Source organism: Nematolebias whitei, chromosome 15, assembly GCF_014905685.2.
Source record: "Nematolebias whitei isolate Nwh7 chromosome 15, NemWhi1, whole genome shotgun sequence".
Lineage (NCBI taxonomy): Eukaryota > Metazoa > Chordata > Actinopteri > Cyprinodontiformes > Rivulidae > Nematolebias > Nematolebias whitei.
This window is the reverse complement of record NC_056512.1, coordinates 12,679,726-12,700,950: the sequence shown is the minus strand read 5'-3', so window position 1 is coordinate 12,700,950 and position 21,225 is coordinate 12,679,726. Positions and strand designations below refer to the sequence as shown.

Here is a 21,225-nt window from a genome sequence, read left to right as displayed (position 1 = left end):
CCCCCCCCCCCCCCCCCCCCCCCGCTGGCGGACGTGCCAGCTTACCTCCGCTGCGCTCCTCACCTCCCTGCCCGGAGATATCGGTTCAGACGCCGGGGAAAACGTGCTGGTCAGCTGGTGAAGCTGAAAGCTCTGCGCGCTGCATCTTCCTCTCCTGTGTGCCCGGACCAGGTAACCAACGTGAGTTGTCAGCCGGTGCGCAGCTCGGACCGACCTGGAGGAGCTGTTATTGAAAACCTGCGGCCATTAGCGCGCACTAACTCCACCGCTGCTAGCTCCACTTCGGACAATATCTGGATGTGTTTGGTCCACGCAAGATCTGTTACCAACAAAACTTTTATCCTCAGGGATTACTTTCAAGAGCACGATTTGGACTTTCTGTGTATCACAGAGACTTGGATGTCTCCGGGTGAGTCCAGCGCCTTGACGGAATTATTGCCACCGAACTGTTTGTATTTTAACGCCCCGCGGCCATCAGGCCGGCACGGTGGTGGATTATTAACAATATTCAAATCAACTTTTGACTGTAAACAACTGCCCATCCCAGTTTCCCGCGCCAGGTTTGAGCTGAGCGTCTTTGAACTCGGATATTCACCTCAGACTTTATTTGCACTCGTCTACCACCCACCTCGGTCTAAGGCTTTCATAAATTAGTTTTCTGACTTCTTAGCTGAAATCACACCAAAATATGAGCATGTTTTCATTATTGGGGACTTTAAGTTGCACGTGTACTGTCCTGAGAAGCCCTTGGTTAAGGACTTTTTAGATTTATTGGACTCATTTAATTTAACTCAGCATGTAAACGGTCCCACCCAAGAGTGTGGACATACACTGGACCTTGTTTTAACTCATGATGCGACTGTTAGTAATCTTGTTATTGGTGATAATGTTTTTTCAGACCACATGCCAGTCCAGTTTGAGTTCACCCTCCCCCATCTAATTCCTAAGCCGTGCATTCCTGCACATAGCACCCGGGCAATTAACCATTTCACTGACACACGTTTCACAGATGTTTATAACTCTGAAATGATAATTTAGCCCCCGTGTTTCTCACCACCACTAAGGGACTGACATCCCAGTTCAACTCTGTCTGCTTAAAGACTCTGGATCATGTTGCACCTGTTAAAATCAAAACTCAGAGCAGAACCTTGGCTGAGTGACGTCACCAAGGCCATTAGGCAGCAATGTAGGAGGGCGGAACGAAAGTGGAGGAAAGACAGGCTGCAGGTCTCTTTTCAAATACTTAAAGAGAGTTGGCGCTGTCTAGAGCAGGTCATGTGCAGCTTGAAACCTTCTGGTTCCCCCTTTGATGTGGTCCCCCCTCGACTACTAAAGGAGATTTTTCCCACTCTAGGTCCATCCATTCTTGATATAGTAAACAGTAGTTTATCCACTGGCGTGGTGCCAAAATCCTTTAAACATGCTGCTGTCCAGCCTCTCCTGAAAAAACAAACCTTGACCCCTCAGTCATGTCCAACTTCCGGCCTGTTTCCAAACTCCCATTTGTTTCTAAAGTACTCGAGAAAATAGTCGAGTCCCAGTTGAAGTGCTTCCTGGAAGGTCACACCATCTTAGAGCTATTCCAATCTGGCTTTAAACCTCTCCACAGCACTGAAACTACCCTGCTGAAGGTATTTAACGACGTCTTCAGATCCACAGATACTGGTGATTCTGTGCTGCTTGTCCTATTGGACCTCACGGCCGCCTTCGACACCATCGACCATGAGATCCTCATTGCTAGGTTAGAGCAGTGGGTGGGCGTCACAGGGTCAGTCCTCAATTGGTTCAGATCCTACCTCACTGACGGATCCTTTTGTGTCTCCATCAAGGATTTTAGTTCCGCAGAGGCAGAGCTTAAATGGGGGGTTCCGCAGGGGTCCATCCTGGGTCCCCTCTTATTCTCTTTATACCTGCTGCCGCTTGGTGCTATTTTCCGGAAACACAACATGCCCTTTCACTTCTATGCCGATGACTGTCAAATTTACTTCCCCCTAAGACACAATGGTACATGCTCGATTCAACTGCTGCTCGACTGCCTGGCTGACATCAGGGACTGGATGGCTTTAAACTTCTTAAGTTTCAATGAAAAGAAGTCTGAAGTCATGTTGTTCCCTCCCAATGACACGATCACAAACCACTGCATCGACCTCTCCGCTCTAACCCTGTCAGAAAAACAAAGAGTCACTAATCTGGGAGTGATAATGGACCCTTCCCTGAAACTTAATAATCATGTAAACATGATTGTTAAATCATGTTTCCTCCAACTGAGGCGGCTGTCTAAACTGAAGCCCATATTGTCCAAAAATAACCTGGAGACAGTAATACATGCATTCATTACATCTAGGCTTGATTACTGCAATTCACTCCTGTTTGGTATCAGTCAAACTCCCATTGCACAACTACAACTGGTCCAGAATGCAGCAGCCCGATTTTTAACCAGTACAGGCAAAAGAGAGCACATTACACCAGTTTTGGCCTCCCTGCACTGGTTACCGGTTCACTTTCGAATCCAGTTCAAAATACTGATGTATGTCTACAAATCACTGAACAGTGTCGCCCCCTCCTATCTCTCTGATCTGATACAACCGTATGTCCCACCACGTTCCCTGAGGTCAGCGGACCAGTTGCTCCTCACAGTTCCAGGAACTCGTCTTAAGCGCAGAGGTGACAGGGCCTTCTCTGTAGCAGGACCAAGACTCTGGAACGAGTTACCTCTGCTTGTCAGACAGGCTCCCTCCCTCTCAGTTTTCAAGTCCCGTTTAAAAACTCACTACTATTCAGTAGCTTTCAACACCAGATGATCTGTGTTTTAATCCTGTATGTTCCACACTGGTTTGTCGTCATTATCTGCATAATTTTTTATGTCTATATTCTGATTTACCTCATTTTGTATATTGCTTTGTGTGTTACCTGTTGTTTTGTCTGTACAGCACTTTGGTTGGCCTTGTAGCTGTTTTAAGTGTTCTATAAATAAAGTGGTATGGTATGGTATGGTAAAGCCCGAGAAGGAGCATAAGGATGAAGAAGGTCAGAGAGGTATGAGGGTGCAAGGCCGTTAATGCACTTGAACGTTAGCAGGAGAATTTTAAAATTGATTCTAACATGCACAGGAAGCCAGTGAAGGGAGGACAGAACTGGAGTAATGTGCTGTGAGTTCCTGTTAAAAGCCTAGCTGCTGCATTTTGTACGAGCCGGAGACGTGAAAGTGAAGCCTGACTAATCTCAACATAAAGTGAGTTACAGTAGTCCAGTCGGGTTGTAATAAATGCATGGACTAGTTTTTCAAGGTCTGATCTGGACAGAACGGACTTAAGCTTTGCTATCTGCCTTAGCTGAAAGAAGCTTTTTTGTAGAACAGAGTTGATCTGTTTATTAAACTTAAAGTCCGAGTCTAAAACTATCCCGAGATGGGTAACAGACTACTTTAGATGTGGCTGAAGGGAGTGTAGGTTTACAGGATCAGTGACAGTGGTAGAGCTTGGGTTAAACACAATGACCTCAGTCTTCTGATCATTAAAACTCAAGAAGTTTGCAGCGATCCAAGTCTTGATGTCATCAAGACATTTTAGCAAAGGGTGGATGGAGCAGGAACTTTTGGGTTTTAAAGGCAGATAAATCCGAGAATCATCGGCGTAACAATGAAACAAAATACTATGTTTCCTCAGGATGGACCCCAAGGGGAGCAGATACAATGATAACAGAAGGGGTCCAAGAATGGAGCCTTGCGGGGTCCCACAGGAAAGAGGGACAGAAGCAGATAAATGATTGCCAAAGTTAACACAAAAACTCCTGTCACACAGATACGAACGTGGTAAGGTCGAGGAGTACCAGGATCACAGACTGACCAGAGTCATTCGCTAACAGAATGTCATTACAGACCCTTACTAAGCTGTCTCGGTGCTGTGCAATTGTTTAAATCCTGACTGAAAAATCTCAACAATTCCATTTACATTCAAAAACTTGGTTAGTTGACTAAAAACTATTTTCTCCAAGATTTTAGAAAGAAATGAAAGTTTTGAGATTGGCCTGAAGTTTGAACAAGCTGCAGGGTCAAGTCCGAGTTTTTTAATTAATGGAGTTACCACTGCATGTTTTAAAACATCAGGAACCACACCTGTAGCCAAACTGCTGTTGACGGTAGAACCTGTTTAAAAAATGCAGCAGGGATGGGATCAGCAGGGGAGCCTGAGGGTTTCAAGTGACCAACGACCTCATTTAAAAATTAGAGTGAGATGTGGTCAAAGTGACTGAAGACTGCTAAGCAGGGGACAAGAACTGAAGGGTCGGCTGTGGAGTGTGGAATCGATTACCTAATCGACTCAACCTTTTCAACAAAATGCCTGACAAATTTATTACAGGTGTCAACAGAGGCCTCAATGGTGGCAGACTGAGGCACGTTTAGAATGGTGTTAATGGTGTTGAAAAGAACGCAGGGGTTGTGACTGTTTAAGTTGATAATTTTTGAGAAATATTTGTTTTTCTCCTGTTTAACGGTGGTCTGATACGCTTTCCAACATGATTTTAACATATCAAAGGAAACCTGGCGTTTATCTTTTTTCCATCCACGCTCAGCTCTCCTGCACAGGCGTCTTGCCTCTCGTGTGGTCTCATTTACCCAAGTGTGGGGCATGCGTTTTTGATTCCTGAGCTTTAACGGGGCGACTGAGTCCAGGATCTGTACACACGCCTCCTGATGCTGAGAAAGCAACTCCTTTGTAGTAAGACCCACATAGAGTTCAGAGTCTGTAACAGAATTACTAGCAAAGATGGAAGAGAAGAGTGTGGCAGTGGAAGGGTTAAAAATCCTACAGGGTTTGGGTGTGGGGGGAGGTGCAGGTTCACAAATCAAAGAGGTGTTGAATAAAACCGGTTTGTGGTCGGAAAAAACAGTGTTACCAATTTCTAAATCAGAAACGGACAAACCATGCATTAAAACTAAGTCAAGAGTGTGGCCCTGCTGGTGAGTCGGACCAACAACACTCTGAACAAAGTTAAAGGACTGGATGAGGTCTAGAAAGTCCTGAGCTAATGGTTTATCAGGGCAGCACACATGGATATTAAAACCTCCTAAAATCAAAACCCGATCATATTGGAGAAGAACACCAGTTAAAAAGTCAGAGAGTTTGTTTAAAAACTGTTTGTTATCCGGGGAGTCTGTAAAAAAATAGCACACAGAACTGGGTTGGAGCGGCCCAGCTCACAACAGAGCAGTTCAAAACTTGAATAATTGGCTGAACCATGGAGCTGTCTGCAATGCAAATATTTCTTTAAAATAGCCAATAATCCTCCACCACGACCAGTTGTCCTTGGAGCATTGAAAAAAGAACAATCCGGAGGCAGTAATTCCAGAGTTACGCTCATATTGATCAAAATAAGCGACGTTGGTGACACAAAGTCGAAGATCCAAAAGTTGTTGTCATTCATACACCAGCAGAGAGTTGATGTCACAGATGAGAAATTAAAAAAACACCAAAAAATACGAACACCATCAGCAGAGGTAGATTGCAAGCCATGTACACAGGCGCCATCTTACCGGAAGTCTTCAAATTAGCAGGACCTTGGAAAATTTGACTGCACTGAGAAGCTAATTCAGTCATATGATTCAGCTGTGTGGCATCAGACACACATTTAAAAGTTGCAGGACTCAAGCCCTCGAGGCCTGGAGTTTGACACCCCTGCTTTAGACCTTATTCCTCGAGGCATACTGTGTGGGGTGCTCCATGAGGATGGGATCGGGGGCCTGTTGCTACAGGCTGTTGGGTCCCTATACAAGCGGTACAAGAGTTTGGTTTGCATTGCTGGTAGTAAGTCAGACTCCTTCAAGGTGGGAGTTGGACTCCACCAGGGCTGTCCGTTGTCACTGATTCTGTTCATAACTTTTATGGATAAAATTTCTCGGTACAGCCAGGGGGTGGAGGGAGTCTGGTTTGTTGGCCTCAGGGTTCCTTCTCTGTTCTTTGCAGATGATGTGGTCCTGTTGGCATCATCATGCCTTGATCTTCAGCTCTCACTGAAGCAGTTCACAGCCGAGTGTGAAGTGGCTGGGATGAGACTCAGCACCTCCAAATCTGAAGCCATGGTCCTCAGTTGAAAAAGGCTAGATTGCTCTCTTCGTGTCGAGGGCGAGATTCTGTCTCAAGTGGAGGAGTTCAAGTATTTCTGGGTTTTGCCCGACTATCTCAGTCAATAGAGCATGAGACTCTTAGGCCCTATTTACACGAACAAGGTGGGGGGAAACTTAGTTTTTTTTGTATGTTAATTAGAGGAAAAGATCCGCGTTGACACAGACGGATTTTGTGTTTACATGCATCCGAAGGAATCTCCCCTGCCCTCCCGAATCCGCTGTAGTTACCATGCCCGATCATTAGAATGCCCTGTGAATTTTGTACCTTCACCTAATGCGCATACGGCACGTGCCTTTCCTGTGAGCTAAAAAGCTCAGCTAACAACAATTTAACAACAAGTAAAAGCTGGATTTTGGCTGGATTGTGGATAAGAGTCGACAGATTTGACGCCAAGCGGGACCGCTTCGTCTAACAGCTCCACACCGGTCGCTGAGTGGACCAGAACCGAGCCGACGATGTCAGACTTTACTCCGTGATAATCAGTAGCTGTTTTACAGCAGGTAAATCAATGTTCTTAATAATGTTAGTTTGTGTTTACTTAGGTTACAAAACAACCGAGTTTTAATTTTTTCCTTAAAGAAGAAGAAGAAGCTGTCTCCCACCAGGCGGACCGGTTCTGAACGAGGCTTGGCCCAGGTGCAGGGCAGGTGGACGTCGAAGAGAGAGATGTTGGATGAACTATTTATTTAAAATTCCCCTCAGTTGTTTTATTCAGTCCATTCAATGTTTTAAGCTACATTAATCAAAGTAGTGACCGCCTGAACGAGCCAGATGAACAACGTGGGACTTCCATACCAGATGAAAACAAGAGTCCAGTTGTTCATTAACGTAGTTTACAGTTAACCTGTTTTAATAGTGTGTTCAGTTTAATTATCAGTGTTTGTGTGACATACAGTTTGTGGTGTTGAATAAATAAATAAAAATTAAACCTGATGTCTTCATTTTCAACTTTAGTGTTCACGCTATATGTTTAGCATCATTTTAAATTTGAATTACATAATGTCCAGATAGCTTCATTTAGCTCAGAGCTTCATTATCTCTCACACTAACATAAATACTGTTTATTATTATTAAACTGTTATTATTTAGCACATTTAGATGTTATAATGCAACACGACGTGTGAGCGTGCCATGTTCTATAAACAGCGATATTAGAACTGGATCAGACTGTGTCTCTTCCAACACAGATGTCGGTCACAGCACCTGGAATCTGACGTAGATTAACTACAAGATTAAAAATATATTCCATCGGTCGTAGTTCTGAAAGCAGTGTGTCCGCCGCCATGTTGATAGAAATATAGTGTCTGTCTGCGTGTGCGCATGTGGTTTAACACAAAACCTCAGTGGGAGATGTTTACATTATCAGCGGGGGGTCAGCGAAAAACCTCCACTCTGGAAGGTGGGTTCAGAAACCTCTGGATTCAAAGAGGGGGCCCACTGGTGTCGTGTAAATGATCAGCAGAACTGCAGAGAGAAAGGAGTGGATGCACTCAAAATACGCGCCGTGTAAACGGCCCCTTAATCTCAGGTTCATGGGTGGGGCAGCTGTGGCCGAGTGGTTAGAGCAGTCATCCTCCAATTGGAGAGTTAGGGGTTCGATTCCACCAGCAGTCACATGCTGAAGTGTCCCTGGGCAAGACACTGAACTCCTCAATGCCTCCGATGTGTGTTCCATCGATGTATGAATGTGATAAAGCTCTGATTAGACTTTGTACATAAATAGTAGTGTTGTATGAATGGGTAAATGAGGCACAGATTGTAGTGTAAAGCGCTTTAAGCATCTTAATAAGATAGTGTTATTTAAGTGCAGTCCATTATATAAATAAACTGAATTGAATTGAATTGACCACTCTGCTCAAGCTGCTATCCCCAAGACCCGATTTCAGAACAAGCGGAAGATGAACAGATGTATGGATGAATGGTTCATTCATCAAAGGGCCACTTTCCTGCAGTTTTCCACGTTAATGTTTGATCATTAGAAATAAGTTTGAGTTTTTTTGTTTTTTTTTAAATGTTGGGCCATATCTTCTAGATTCCATGAGATTTGTGATTGGTTGGAAAGTTTCATCGACCCCTTTGACCTGGATGTGTTCACCCCCCTGCTGACCGCCAACCTCAGCCACCTGTCACAGAGGACCTCGGTACGTTGGAGCCACACGACAACACATGAAGGAAAGACAAAAATCACAGCTGACGTTGTTTATAGAAAAGTTATGATGAGTGAAGATGCTGCTGATGTACTGTTGATAACTGTACCTTTCAGGTGCTGCTGGGTTTGCTTACTGGGTCAGAGAAGCAGTTTACTTCACGGAGCAGTGCTCTGAACACCCAGGAACCTTACAACATCCTGCCACTGGCCAGCAGCCAGATCAGGTCAGAGGTCACCACCAGTTCGGGATATTTCAGCTTTTCGAAAGTGGCTTTCTATGTGAAAGTTTCAAACAATTAATAGTATGCCACTTGTATGCTCAGTTTATTTATGACATGACTGATGACTGAACGAGCACATTCTGTGGTCATTTACAAGCACAAAGCAGCAGCAGCTAATTGTAGCACTTTCTGGTGAAAAAACAACACAGTCTGAAACTGACAGCAGTTTAAATTTAAAACTAGCATTAGCAGAACCTGCTATAAAAAAATTAAGATAAATTATTTTTGAACCACATTTTTTATGATTAGTTGATGAAAGTATTGCAGAAACTGAAGGCTTCAGTATGCTTAGTAACTATACTGTACGTAGAAAAGCCAATTGGTAAAGTTCTCTATCTAAGGAAACCAGCAGACTCATTGAATCTTCACTTTGTCGCATTCTCCCATCCTGAGCAAGCACAATGGCAACAGTGGAAAGGAAAAACTCTCTTTTAAAAGGAAGAAACCTCCAGCAGAACCAGGCTCAGGACAAGTGGCCATCTGCTTTGACAGGCTGGTTTGAGAAGGCAGGAAAAAAAGAGGGAAACAAACACAGAATGGCAGGTCCAGGTGTAGATGCAGGTGAACCTGAATGACAAAAACACATTTTAAGGATAGAAGAAATAATTACAAATACAAAACAGGTTGAGCAGAGTAAGTAAAGACAGTAGCAGAGTGAAGAAATGTGGTCAGTGTGTCCTCCAGCAGTCTAAGCCTATAGCAGCATAATGCTAAGGGACAGCTCAGGAAACCCAAGCCAACCCTAACTGTAGGATTTATCAAAAAGGAAAGTCTTAAGCCCAGTCTTAAAACTGGACAATGTGTCAGCCTCATGGACAGAAACTGGAAGTTGGTTCAAGTTGGTTCAAGGCTCAATGGGATTAACCTGTATAAATAAAGGTTGAATGGAAAAATAAATGGTTCCACAAGAGAGTAGCCTGATAATTGAAAGCTCTGCCTCCCATTCTGCTTTTGGAAACTCTAGGAACCATAACCTGCAGTTAAGACTGGCAGCATGTTGGGTTAACTGAAGAATTTTTAAAGAAGTATTTGGACACCCAGATAATAAACCATTGCAATAGTTCAGTCTAGACGTGACAAATGCATGAGCCAGTTTTTCTGCATCATTTTTAGATAAGATGTTTCTAATTTTAATGATGTTACACAGGTAGAAGAAGGCAGTTCTAGTAATGTTTTTAATGTGAGGGTTAAAAGACATGTCCTGATCAAAAATAACACCAAGATTTTTAACATTAGAACTGGAGGCCAGATTAATGCCATTTAAGGAGGGAGAAAAACTGAAAAAATTATTCCTAAGATACTCAGGTCCACAAACTAAAACCTCGGTCTTGTCTGAGTTTAAAAGGAGAAAATTAATGCTCATCCAGGCTTTTATGTCTTTAAGACATGCTTGTAACTTAAGTAACTGGTTGGATTCATTGGGTTTCATGGACAAATATAATTGTGTATCATCAGCATAACAATGAAAATTAATTGCATGCTGTTTAATAACATTACTTAATGGAAGCATATGTAAAGTAAAGAGTATTTGTCCAAGCACTGAGCCCTGAGGAACTCCATGACTAACTTTTGTGTACGAAGATTTATTTACAAATTGGAATCTATCAGATAAATATGATTTAAACCATTATAGAGCCGTTCCTGTAATTCCAATATCATATTCAAGCCTCTGTAACAAATATGATGATCAACTGTATCAAATGCAGCACTGAGGTCTAACAGGATCAGTGTAGATACATGTCCATAGTTAGAGGCCATGAGAATATCATTAGTGACTTTCACCATACCATACCATACCATACCAATTTATTTATAGAGCACTTAAAACAACAACAAGGCCAACCAAAGTGCTGTACAAGAGAAAACAAACATGCACAGCAGACAGGAAAACATAAAATAGAAATACAGATACAAATAGCAGCAGAAGCTAACTAAAATGGCCAACAGAGTAGAGAACAGACCGGACCAAAACAAATCACACCGTGTTAAAGGCAATCGAATAGAAGTGGGTCTTCAAGCGAGACTTAAAGACTGAGAGTGTGGGAGCCTGCCGGACACTCAGTGGCAACTCATTCCACAGTCGTGGACCTGCAACAGAGAAAGCCCTGTCACCTCTGAGCTTACGACGGGTTTCTGGGACTGAGAGAAGCATCTGGTCTGCTGACCTCAGAGAGCGTGGTGGGACATATGGCTGCAGAAGATCAGTGAGATAGGATGGGGCGGAACTGTTCAGTGATTTAAAAACATACATGAGAATTTTGAATTGGATCCGAAGGTGAATGGGTAGCCAGTGCAGGGAGGCCAAAACTGGCGTGATGTGCTCTCTATAGCCTATACCAGTTAAAAATCGGGCTGCAGCATTTTGGACCAGTTGAAGACGTGAAATGGCGGACTGACTGATTCCAAACAGAAGTGAATTGCAGTAATCAAGCCTAGATGTTATAAAGGCGTGGATCACTGTCTCAAGGTTCTTTTTGGAGAGTATAGGCTTCAGCTTAGACAGCCGTCTCAGCTGAAAAAAACAGGATTTGACCATCATGTTTACGTGACTGTTGAGTTTTAAGGACGGGTCCATTATCACCCCCAGATTAGTGACCTTTTGTTTCTCTAGCGGGGCTAGAGAGAAAAGGTCAATGTCATGGTTCATGAGTGAGCCACTGGGATGGAACAGCATGACTTCAGACTTCTTCTCATTGAAGCTTAAGAAGTTTAAAGCCATTCAGTCCCGGATGTCAGCCAGGCAGTCAAGAAGAGGCTGATTACAGCGTGTGCCTCTGTGCCTCAGGGGGAAGTAAATTTGGCAATCATCGGCGTAAAAGTGAAAGGGTATGTTGTGTTTGCGGAAAATAGCACCTAGTGGCAGCAGGTATAAAGAAAAGAGAAGGGGACTGAGGATGGACCCCTGCGGTACCCCCCACTGGAGCGCTGTCGATGCCGAACTAAAATCTTTGATATTGACACAGAAGGTTCTGTCAGAGAGGTAGGACCCAAACCATTTAAGGGCTGACCCTGTGATGCCCACCCACTGCTCCAGTCTAGAAATGAGGATCTTGTGGTCGATGGTGTCAAAAGCAGATGTAAGATCCAATAGGACAAGCAGCACAGAATCACCTGCGTCTGTGGATGTGAAAATGTCATTAAAAACCTTCAGTAGAGCAGTTTCAGTGCTATGGAGAGATTTGAAGCCAGATTGGAATAACTCTAGGATAGCGTGATCCCCCAAAAACTGTTTCAACTGAGACTCAACAATTTTTTCCAGTAGTTTAGAGGTGAATGGGAGTCTGGAGACAGGCCGGAAGTTGGACATGACTGAGGGGTCAAGGTTAAGTTTTTTCAGGAGGGGCTGGACAGCAGCATGTTTAAAAGTCTTTGGCACCACACCTGAGATGTTATTACTGTTTTTCTTAGACATTTTATTGTTGGATGTAACTGGGACCCCGTGTACATAATTTCGCTCCACCACATGTACCACATGAGGTGCGAATGACAATAAAGAAACTCTGACTCTGAGGATAAACTGCTATTCAGAATAGCGAGAATAAAAGGACCCAGGGTAGGAAAAACTTCCTTTAGTAGTCGAGGGGGGACCACATCAAAGGGGGAACCAGATGGCTTCATGCTGCACATTACCTGCTCCAGAGAGGACAGAGAGATGGGCTCAAAGTGGTCAAACACAGCCACACACTGAGATGGGATGGACAGATCATGAGCTGGTGGAGAAATGAGTGCCCGGGTGTTTGCCACTTTTTCTAAAAAGAAATGGAGGAAATTTTCACACAGCTCAGTTGAGACATCCAGAGGTGAAGGCTCACTGAGGTGTAGAACTGAGTTCAGGGTGGAGAAAAGAACTCGGGGGTTGTGGGATTTGGAGACAATCAAATCAGAGAAGAATTTACATTTGGCAGCTTTAATAGTTTTTTGATAGTGACGCCAACTCTCCCTTAACATTTGAAAAGAAACCTGCAGCCTGTCCTTCCTCCACCTTCGTTCAGCTCTGCGACACTGCTCCCTAACGGCTTGAGTGACGTCATTCAGCCAAGGCTCAGATCTAAGTTTCGTTTTTCTGGTTTAAGGGGAGCAACACGGTCCAGAACATTTAAACAGGCAGAGTTGAACTGAGAGGTTAGCTCCTCGGTGGTAGGAGACACCAAGAGCTGTTCACTGATGCTGTTACTGTGCTATGATGAGCTCTAAACCCTGACTGAAACTCTTCAAACAGATTATTTATTTATAGATGTTCACGTAACTGACCAGCAACTATTCTCTCTAGAATTGTTGAGATGAAAGTTAGGTTAGATATAGGTCTATAATTGGGCAGAATTTCTGAATCAAGGTCAGACTTCTTAAGTAAAGCTTTAATTACAGCAACCTTAAAGCGCTGTGGTATGTAACCATTCATTAAAGACAAATTAAGCAGATTCAAAATGTGGACATTAATTAAGGGAAATACATCTTTAAACAGTCTGGTTGGGATGGGATCTAGCAGACATGTGGATGGTTTGGATAAGGTTATTATTTTTGACAATTCAGAGAGCTCAACAGGACAAAAACTGTTCAAACACAAATCAGGCTCTAGTAATATTTCTAAAGCTGCATCTGGTTAGAGCAGTTGTCCTCCAATGCAAGAGTTGGGGGTTCGATTCCACCAGCAGTCACATGCTGAAGTGTCCCTGGGCAAGACATTGAACCCCTCATTGTCTCTGATGTGTGTCCCATCGATATACAAATGTGATCTAAAGCACTGATTATTTTCTGTATAGATCTAGTAAAGTTCTGTATGAATGGGTAAATGAGGCACAGATTGTGTTGTAAAGAGCTTTCACTGTCTTGATAAGATAGAAAGGAGATATACAATTACAGTCCATTTACAATTTGCCATCATTAAACAGTAGCAGATGCCTCCGTCTTCAACTGTCCCCATCTTACAATGCTGTCATTGCAAGTTCGGAATTTTGGTTCTTCTCAGGTGTAGGTGATTTGACACTGACTTTTTTCTAGCTATGTGGGCGGTATTGTAACTGTAACACTCGGCTTGTGATATTTAATCGCCCTATAATCTGACTTTATTTTTTATCTTATCACTGTGTCCATGTGTAGCCATGCTGAGCTATCATCTCCAATATCGCTCTGTAAATGCTCTCATTTCATGTGGTGCCATCCGTCAACACGATCAGAGAGGAATTGGAGGTTCAGATGTAGTTTGCAGTTTTGCTGGGTGGTTCATCCAGTTCATCATGCTATGGGCAGTGGCAGAAGGCGGGGACCTTGGCGCTCTGACCCTGGCTTACCAAAGCTAGCTCTTGGGACATGGAATGTAACCTTTCTGGCAGGGAAGAAGCCTGAGCTTGTGCGCAAGGTTGAGAGGTACCGACTAGATATAGTTGGGCTCACCTCGACGCACAGCATTGGCTCTGGAACTAATCTCCTTGATAGGGGTTGGACCTAATTCCACTCTGGAGTTGCCCATGGTGACAGGCGTCGAGCTGGTGTGGGTCTACTTGTAGCCCCCTGACTTGGTACCTGTGTGTTCTAGTTTTCTCCGGTAGATGAGAGGGTGGCTTCCCTTTGCCTTCAGGTTGGGGGGACGGGCTCTGACTATTGTTTGTGCCTTTGCGCCAAACTGCAGTTCAGAGTATACGACCTTCTTGGAGTCCTTGGCAGGGGTGCTAGAAGGTGCGCCAGATGGGGACTCCTTTATTCTGCTGGGGGACTTCAATGCCCACGTGGGTAATGACAGTTCTGTACTAGTCATAGTTTGTCCATCACAAACACTATGTTCAAACATAAGGGTGTCCATAAGTGCACTTGGTACCAGGACGCCCTAGGTCGTAAATCGATGATTGACTTCATAGTCGTGTCATCTGATTTGCGGCCGTTTGTTTTGGACACTCGGGTAAAGAGAGGAGCTGAGCTGTCAACTGATCACCACCTGGTAGTGAGTTGGATCAGATGGTAGGGGAAGATGTCGGACAGACTCGGTAGACCCAAATGTGTAGTGAGGATTTGCTGGGAACGCCTGGCAAAAGAACCCATCAGAGAGATCTTCAACTCACCTCTGGGAGAGCTTTAACCGCATCCCAGCTGAGGTGGGGGACATTGACTCTGAGTGGGCCATGTTCTGCACCTCGCTTGTTGAGGTAGCTGCCTTGAGCTGTGGCCACAAGGTTGTCGGTGCTTCTTGCGGTGGTCATCCACGAACTCGGTGGTGGACACCCCGGGTTAGGGAGGCTGTCAAGCTGAAGAAGGAGTCCTATCGGGCCTTGTTGGCCAGTGGGACTCTGGAGGCAGCTGAAGAGTACTGGAGGGCCAAGCGGTGTGCAGCCTTGGCTGTTGCTGAGGCAAAAGCTCGGATGTGGGAGAAGTTCGGTGAGACCTTGGATAGAGACTCTCGGTCAGCTCCGAGGAGATTCTGGCAAGCCGTCAGGCAGCTGAGGAGGGGAAAGCAGCACTTTACTAACACTGTGTTCTATGAAGGTGGGGTGCTGTTGACCTCAACCAGTGATGTCGTCGGGAGGTGGAAGGAATATTTTGCGGACCTTCTCATTCCCACCAGCACGTCTTCCATGGAGGAAACTGAGTCAGGGGACTTTGGGGTTGATCCGTCCATAACCGTGGCTGAGGTCGCCGAGGTAGTTAAAAAGCTCTGAGGCGGCAGGGCTCCAGGAGTGGATGAGATTCACCCTGATTTGCTCTGGATGTTGTGGGGCTGTCTTGGCTAATACATGCCTTTGCAACGTTTCATGGACATCGGGGGCACTGCCACTGGACTGGCAGACTGGGGTGGTGTTTCCCCTCTTCAAAATGGGGGACCGGAGGGTGTGCTCCAATTATAGGGGCATCACTCTCCTTAGCCTCCCTGGTAAGGTCTGTTCAGGGGTACTGGAGAAGCGAGTCTGATCGTTGGTCGAACCTCAGATCCAGGAGGAACAATGTGGGTTCCGTCCTGGTCATGGAACACTGGATCAGCTCTTTACCCTCACTAGGGTCCTTGAGGGGTCATGTGAGTTTTCCCATCCAGTCTACATGCGTTTTGTGGACTTGGAGAAGGCATTCGACCGTGTTCCTTGGGGTACACTGTGGGGGTGCTCCGTGAGTATGGGATTGGAGGCCCGTTGTTATGGGCTGTTCAGTCCCTATACAAGCAGTGCGAGATTTTGGTTTGCATTGCCGGCAGTAAGTCGGACCCCTTCAGGGTGGGAGTTGGACTCCGCCAGGGCTGCCTGTTGTCACCAATTCTGTTCATAACTTATGGACAGAATTTCTCGGTGCAGCTAGCTGGCGGAGGGTTTTCGGTTTGGTGGCCTCAGGATTCCATCTCTGCTCTTTGCAGATGATGTGGTCCTGTTGGCGTCATTGTGCTGTGATCTCCAGCTCTCACTGGAGCGGTTCACAGCCAAGTGTGAAGTGGCTGGGATGAGAATCAGCACCTCCAAATCTGAGTCCATGGTCCTCAACCGGAAAAGGGTGGATTGCTCTCTTCAGGTCGAGGGTGAGGTTCTGCCTCAAGTGGAGGAATTCAAGTGTCTTGGGGTTTTGTTCACGAGTGAGGGAAGATTGGAGTGTGAGATTGACAGATGGATTGGTGCAGCATCTGCAGTATTGTGGACTCTGTACTGGTCCTTTGTGGTGAAGAGAGAGCTGAGTTGTAAGGCAAAGCTCTCTGTTTACCAGTCAGTTTACGTTCCTACCCTCACCTATGGTCATGAGCTCTGGGTAGTGACTGAAAGAATGATATCGCGGATACAGGCGGTTGAAATGAGGTTTCTCCGCATGGTAGTTGGACTCTCCCTTCGAGATGGGGTGAGAAGTTCAGTTATTCGGGAGAGACTTGGAGTAGAACCGCTACTCCTCCACATCGAGAGGAGCCAGTTGAGATGGTTCGGGCATCTGGTAAGGATGCCTTCTGGGCGCCTCCCTAGAGAGGTGCTTCAGGCATGTCCAACTAGTAGAAGACCCTGGGGAAGACCCAGGACACGCCGGAGAAACTATGTCTCTCGTTTGGCCTGGGAACGCCTTGGAATCCTCCCAGAAGAGCTGGAAGAAGTGGCTGTGGAAAGAGATGTCTGGGCCTCCCTGCTCAAGCTGCTGCCCCCACAACCTGACTTGGGAATAAGCAGAAGTTAATGGATGGATGGTTCATCCAGTGACTGCTCCGCTGGCCAATCAACGGTTGCCATCTGCTCATGTCACCTTGGAGCAGTTTGCTTTGAACAATGAACAAGGTGGTCCCATAAACCGGGCTGAGTGGGGTGGATACTGGCAGTGGGAAGGCCCTTAACTGGTGCGGTGTGATGTGGAACCAATGAGAGTTGAGACGGTGGCAAAGTGCCATAAAATTAGCTCAGGAATTAATGCCATTGGCTCTGAAGCTAATAGCTCACTTTGGGTCTAAGGCAACAACTCAATCATTTCTGCATTCTCCTCTCTGTCAACATGCTCCAGCTCACATTAAAGGGCTGAATGTCAGATAATGTTCAGGATTAACATTCAAGCTGAAGGGAACTTGCACTGGAAAAAAACTGTCTACGTCATTTACCCAGAATGCATTGCTGCTTAAATAAAATGGTGGCGCCCGTGTGTCATTAAATTAAACAAAAATTCTTAAAACTAAGCAGACTATTTATCCGGATGCTGCTCAATAATCCAGGTAGATAAATCTATCCAGGTCAGGTCCTCTGCACGGATTCTTCTTGTTGAAACGTTTCATTTTCATCTTAAACAGCCTACAGTATTTAATGGTCTCATTTTTATAACTGAAGTAATTTTTTATCAGATGAGATCTATTGTTGCAACTAGTTGGAGATCTCTTTAAACCACCGTCCCTGTTACATTGTACAGTCAGCATTAACACGAAATTCCTGCAGGAAATGACCTCAGGCTGCACCAGAAGTGCTGCAGCTAGTTGTTGCTGCTGTTTGCATGTGTGTGACTGTAATTATGAAACAAAGACTCACTGGTCTTACTATACTCAGACTAGCCCTTCATCACTTGTTCAAAAATATATCTTCAACAGGTAAGATAGTAACCATTCATAACGTTTGCAGTGAAATCCACTTCAGAATATAATTAATATCCGTTAATAAAGCTATGTGAAAGAGAAGTTGTTTTTCTGTTTTAACATCTGGCATCCATAGGGCGGCTGTGGCTGAGTGGTTAAAGCAGTCGTCCTCCAATGCAAGAGTTGGTGGTTCAAATCCACCAGCAGTCACATGCCGAAGTGTCCCTGGGCAAGACACTGAACCCCTCGTTGCCTCTGATGTGTGTCCCATCGGTGTATGAATGTGATAAAGCTCTGATTAGTCTCTTTAGAATGATTTGTTCAATTAGCTTTGTAGAGATCTAGCAGAGTGCTGTATGAATGGGTAAATGAGGACACAGATTGTAGTGTAAAGTGCTTTGAGTATCTCGATAAGATAGAAAGGCGCTATATAAGTACAGTCCATTTACCATTTACCATCGTGCTATTCTGACAGTAAAAATGAACGATGACACAATAAACACAGTGTGGTTCAGAGGCAGATGTTCAGAGTAATGGAGTTCAGTCAAAGATAGATATTTTGATGTTTCTGCAGAGGTCAGGACTCCCTGGTGGTCCTGACCACGTGTTTCTATTGTTGGACTCAAACCCCACACCCACCCCCTCTGTGGTTGTTTACTGATCTGCAGGTTCGGGTTGTTGCCTCTCAGCATGTCGAATGCACGGAAATCCAAGAGCTCATCGGTGGGCGTGGATCCTCCTAAGACCACGGTGAGGAAAGGCTTCTGAGTGTCGTCTTTTGTGTTGTGCTGCAGTTGGAGCTTATTTAGTCTGGGTAAAAAGTTATGTGTTGAACCCTCCTCTCCCTGTCCAGCACTTCTGGTACGAGACCACCCCCACACTTCCAGGCAAGTTCATCAGTGGTGTGGTGTTTGTGCTCTGGTTGTGCTGTGGTTTGGTGCACCTGCAGAGTGGGAGTGCTTCATTAATTCAGTTTGGACCATGCTGATCTTTGTTACCAATACTTTCTGCTTTATGACCTAAAACATCCTCAGATTTTCACACAAGTCCTAAAATTAGATAAAGAGAACCTAGTTAAACAAATGAGACTAAAATATTGTACTTGGGTCTTTTATTTATTGAGGAAATAAGCCAATGTTACATATTTGTGAGTGGTTCTGGTCTCCTGGTCCTGAACAGTCACTGTGGTACCAACTGAACAGCTGCTGAGGAGGTGCCTTTTACAGCCTCGTTCACTGAGCGAGTGCAGAGCGCCACCTAGTGGGCTCATATTAAAATCAAAAGTGGAGGGATGGAAGTAAAAACATTATTGAAAGTACAGTAGTCCCTCATTTATCATGGGGGATCCGTACCCTGAAGCCCCACAATAAGTGAAAAGTTGCAAAGTAGGAATAGTAGTACAAGTAGTAAGTAGTAGTTTATTTTAGTATTTATATTTATATAAAAATATGTTTTAAACCCCACACACTTGCAATATTCTAAACAATGTTTCTAAACTCTAAACGTTCTAAAAGAGCACAGAATGTTATGATTTCAGCTCCCTGCCTCCTCTGCTCTTTGCCACCTGCAAGCACTCTTGGCCACGCCCACTTCTCCATTCTGTACAGAAATCGGCTGATCTGTTGCAGCAGGAAGTTTACCCTGCAGTGTGGGCTGCACAAAGGAGCATCAGGTGCTAAATAATTTAAAATGACTTTATGAAAGTTTCATAAACTCAAACTTTCATTACTTTATGAAAGTAATCCTTGGATGTACTGTACGTCTACAGCTGATTAACTTGAAATCAGCCTAATTCAAGATGGCCGCCACATCACTCCAGACGTTTGTATGTGTGTGACCTTTGTCTTGTCCCGCTCCTCACTTCTGATCTCAAGATAATTTAATGAAGCTGCATACACACGTGCATCATCAGTAGACGAAGTGTTGTGTACACTTTCATCACCCCAGCTCCCAAGTCAAGGTTACAAGTCAAGGTCAAAGTTAAAACAAGGTCTTCACTTGTCCGGGCTATAACTTCTTATCTGCTCAAGATACATTTTTGAAACTTGATACAAATGTGTACCACAACTAGTCAGCCTGTTGCTTAATCTTTTCATCACCCCAGCTCCAAGGTCAAAGGTTATGTGAGGTCTTTGCTCGATGGGTGTATAATGTGCCATTTGCAGTACTCCTGTTTCAATATTATATGATCTTAGTGTAAAACTATGCATGCCTTCAAAGAAGGCTTTGTTTTTTATTTAAGGGACTGTTCAAATAAACCCATGCAGATGAAACTCACAGAATTAGACTGAAGAAGAAGAGCTTGAAGTGTGGCTGTAACCTGGATCAGGCTGAGGTCTGAGAGCAGGGCTGTGTACGAGCTTATCATCAAACAAGACAATAAGTGACTGCTTGTGTCTTCTTCCTCCAGCAGGCTCTTCAGTCCTCGTCAGCAGGAAGTGAGGACAGTTTCCGTCCCGGCAGCCTCTTCAGACAGCTTGCTGATCAGGATGAAGACTCTCCGTCCCCGTCACTGTTTAAACTCAGCTGGCTGTCCGGCATCGCCAAATAACTCTTTGTTACTTTTTGATTGCATTTGCAGAGACTCTATAAAAGCACCATGTACAGTCAATATTTTGCCTTTGTGTTTATTTGATTTATTAATTGACAGTTTGAAAATACTGTCTGTCTTGTATCAAAGTTCATGCTCAGTAATCCAGGTAGATAGTTCAGTCAGGTCCTCAGGACAGTTTCTTCTTGTTGAAACTTTTCATCATTCATCCAAAAGACTTCATCAGTCTGAGGAGTCACAACAAACTCAGTCTTATAAACAGCACCTCACATAGTGGGTCAACCAGTTTGATGGCGATAAGCTGGTATCTGGAGTCCGCCCTCTCCCCTGCTGACACCTCTGAGGCAGTCATGGCCAAAGTGGTTCAAAGCATCAAAGTTAATGCTCAGGAATCCAGATACAAACCGGATTCCAAAAAAGTTGGGACACTAAACAAATTGTGAATAAAAACTGAATGCAATGATGTGGAGGTGCCAACATCTAATATTTTATTCAGAATAGAACACAAATCACAAATCAAAAGTTTAAACTGAGAGAATGTATAATTTTAAGGGAAAAATCTGTTGTTTCCAAATTTCATGGCGTCAACAAATCCCAAAAAAGTTGGGACAAGTCCATTTTTACCACTGTGTGGCATCCCCCCTTCTTACAACACTCAACAGACGTCTGGGGACAGTTTAGAAATAGGAATGCTCTCCCATTCATGTCTAATACAGGCTTCTAACTGAAATGGCCAGCCTGCAGTCCAGATCTTTCACCTATAGAGAACATTTGGCACATCATAAAGAGGAAGGTGTGAATGCTCTCCCATTCATGTCTAATACAGGCCTCTAACTGTGCAATCGTCTTGGGCCTTCTTTGTAGCACCTTCCTCTTTATGAGGCGCCAAATGTTCTCTATAAGTGAAAGATCTGGACTGCAGGCTGGCCATTTCAGTACCCGGATCTTTCTCCTACGTAGCCATGATGTTGTGATTGCTGCAGAATGTGGTTTGGCATTATCATGTTGAAAAATGCAGGGCCTTCCCTGAAACAACCATCAACATCAACGAGGACCCTCATCAGTATGCATACTGTGAGAACCGATCAACAGAGGATGCAATCTCCTCTGTGGTCCACACT

General features: G+C 44.5%; 1 protein-coding gene across 1 annotated transcript in view; it reads left to right on the top strand.

Moving 5' to 3' along the window:
- Nucleotides 1-20,147, top strand: part of cog1 (component of oligomeric golgi complex 1) — a 45,780-nt gene extending 25,633 nt beyond the window's left edge. Inside the window, exons 12-15 of the mRNA XM_037689380.1 lie at nt 8,158-8,266; nt 8,389-8,498; nt 18,222-18,303; nt 19,964-20,147. Coding sequence (XP_037545308.1) covers nt 8,158-8,266; nt 8,389-8,498; nt 18,222-18,303; nt 19,964-20,104 — 442 coding nt within the window. The 3' untranslated portion in view covers nt 20,105-20,147. The remainder of the gene's footprint in view (nt 1-8,157; nt 8,267-8,388; nt 8,499-18,221; nt 18,304-19,963) is intronic.
- Nucleotides 20,148-21,225: the final 1,078 nt, after the last annotated feature.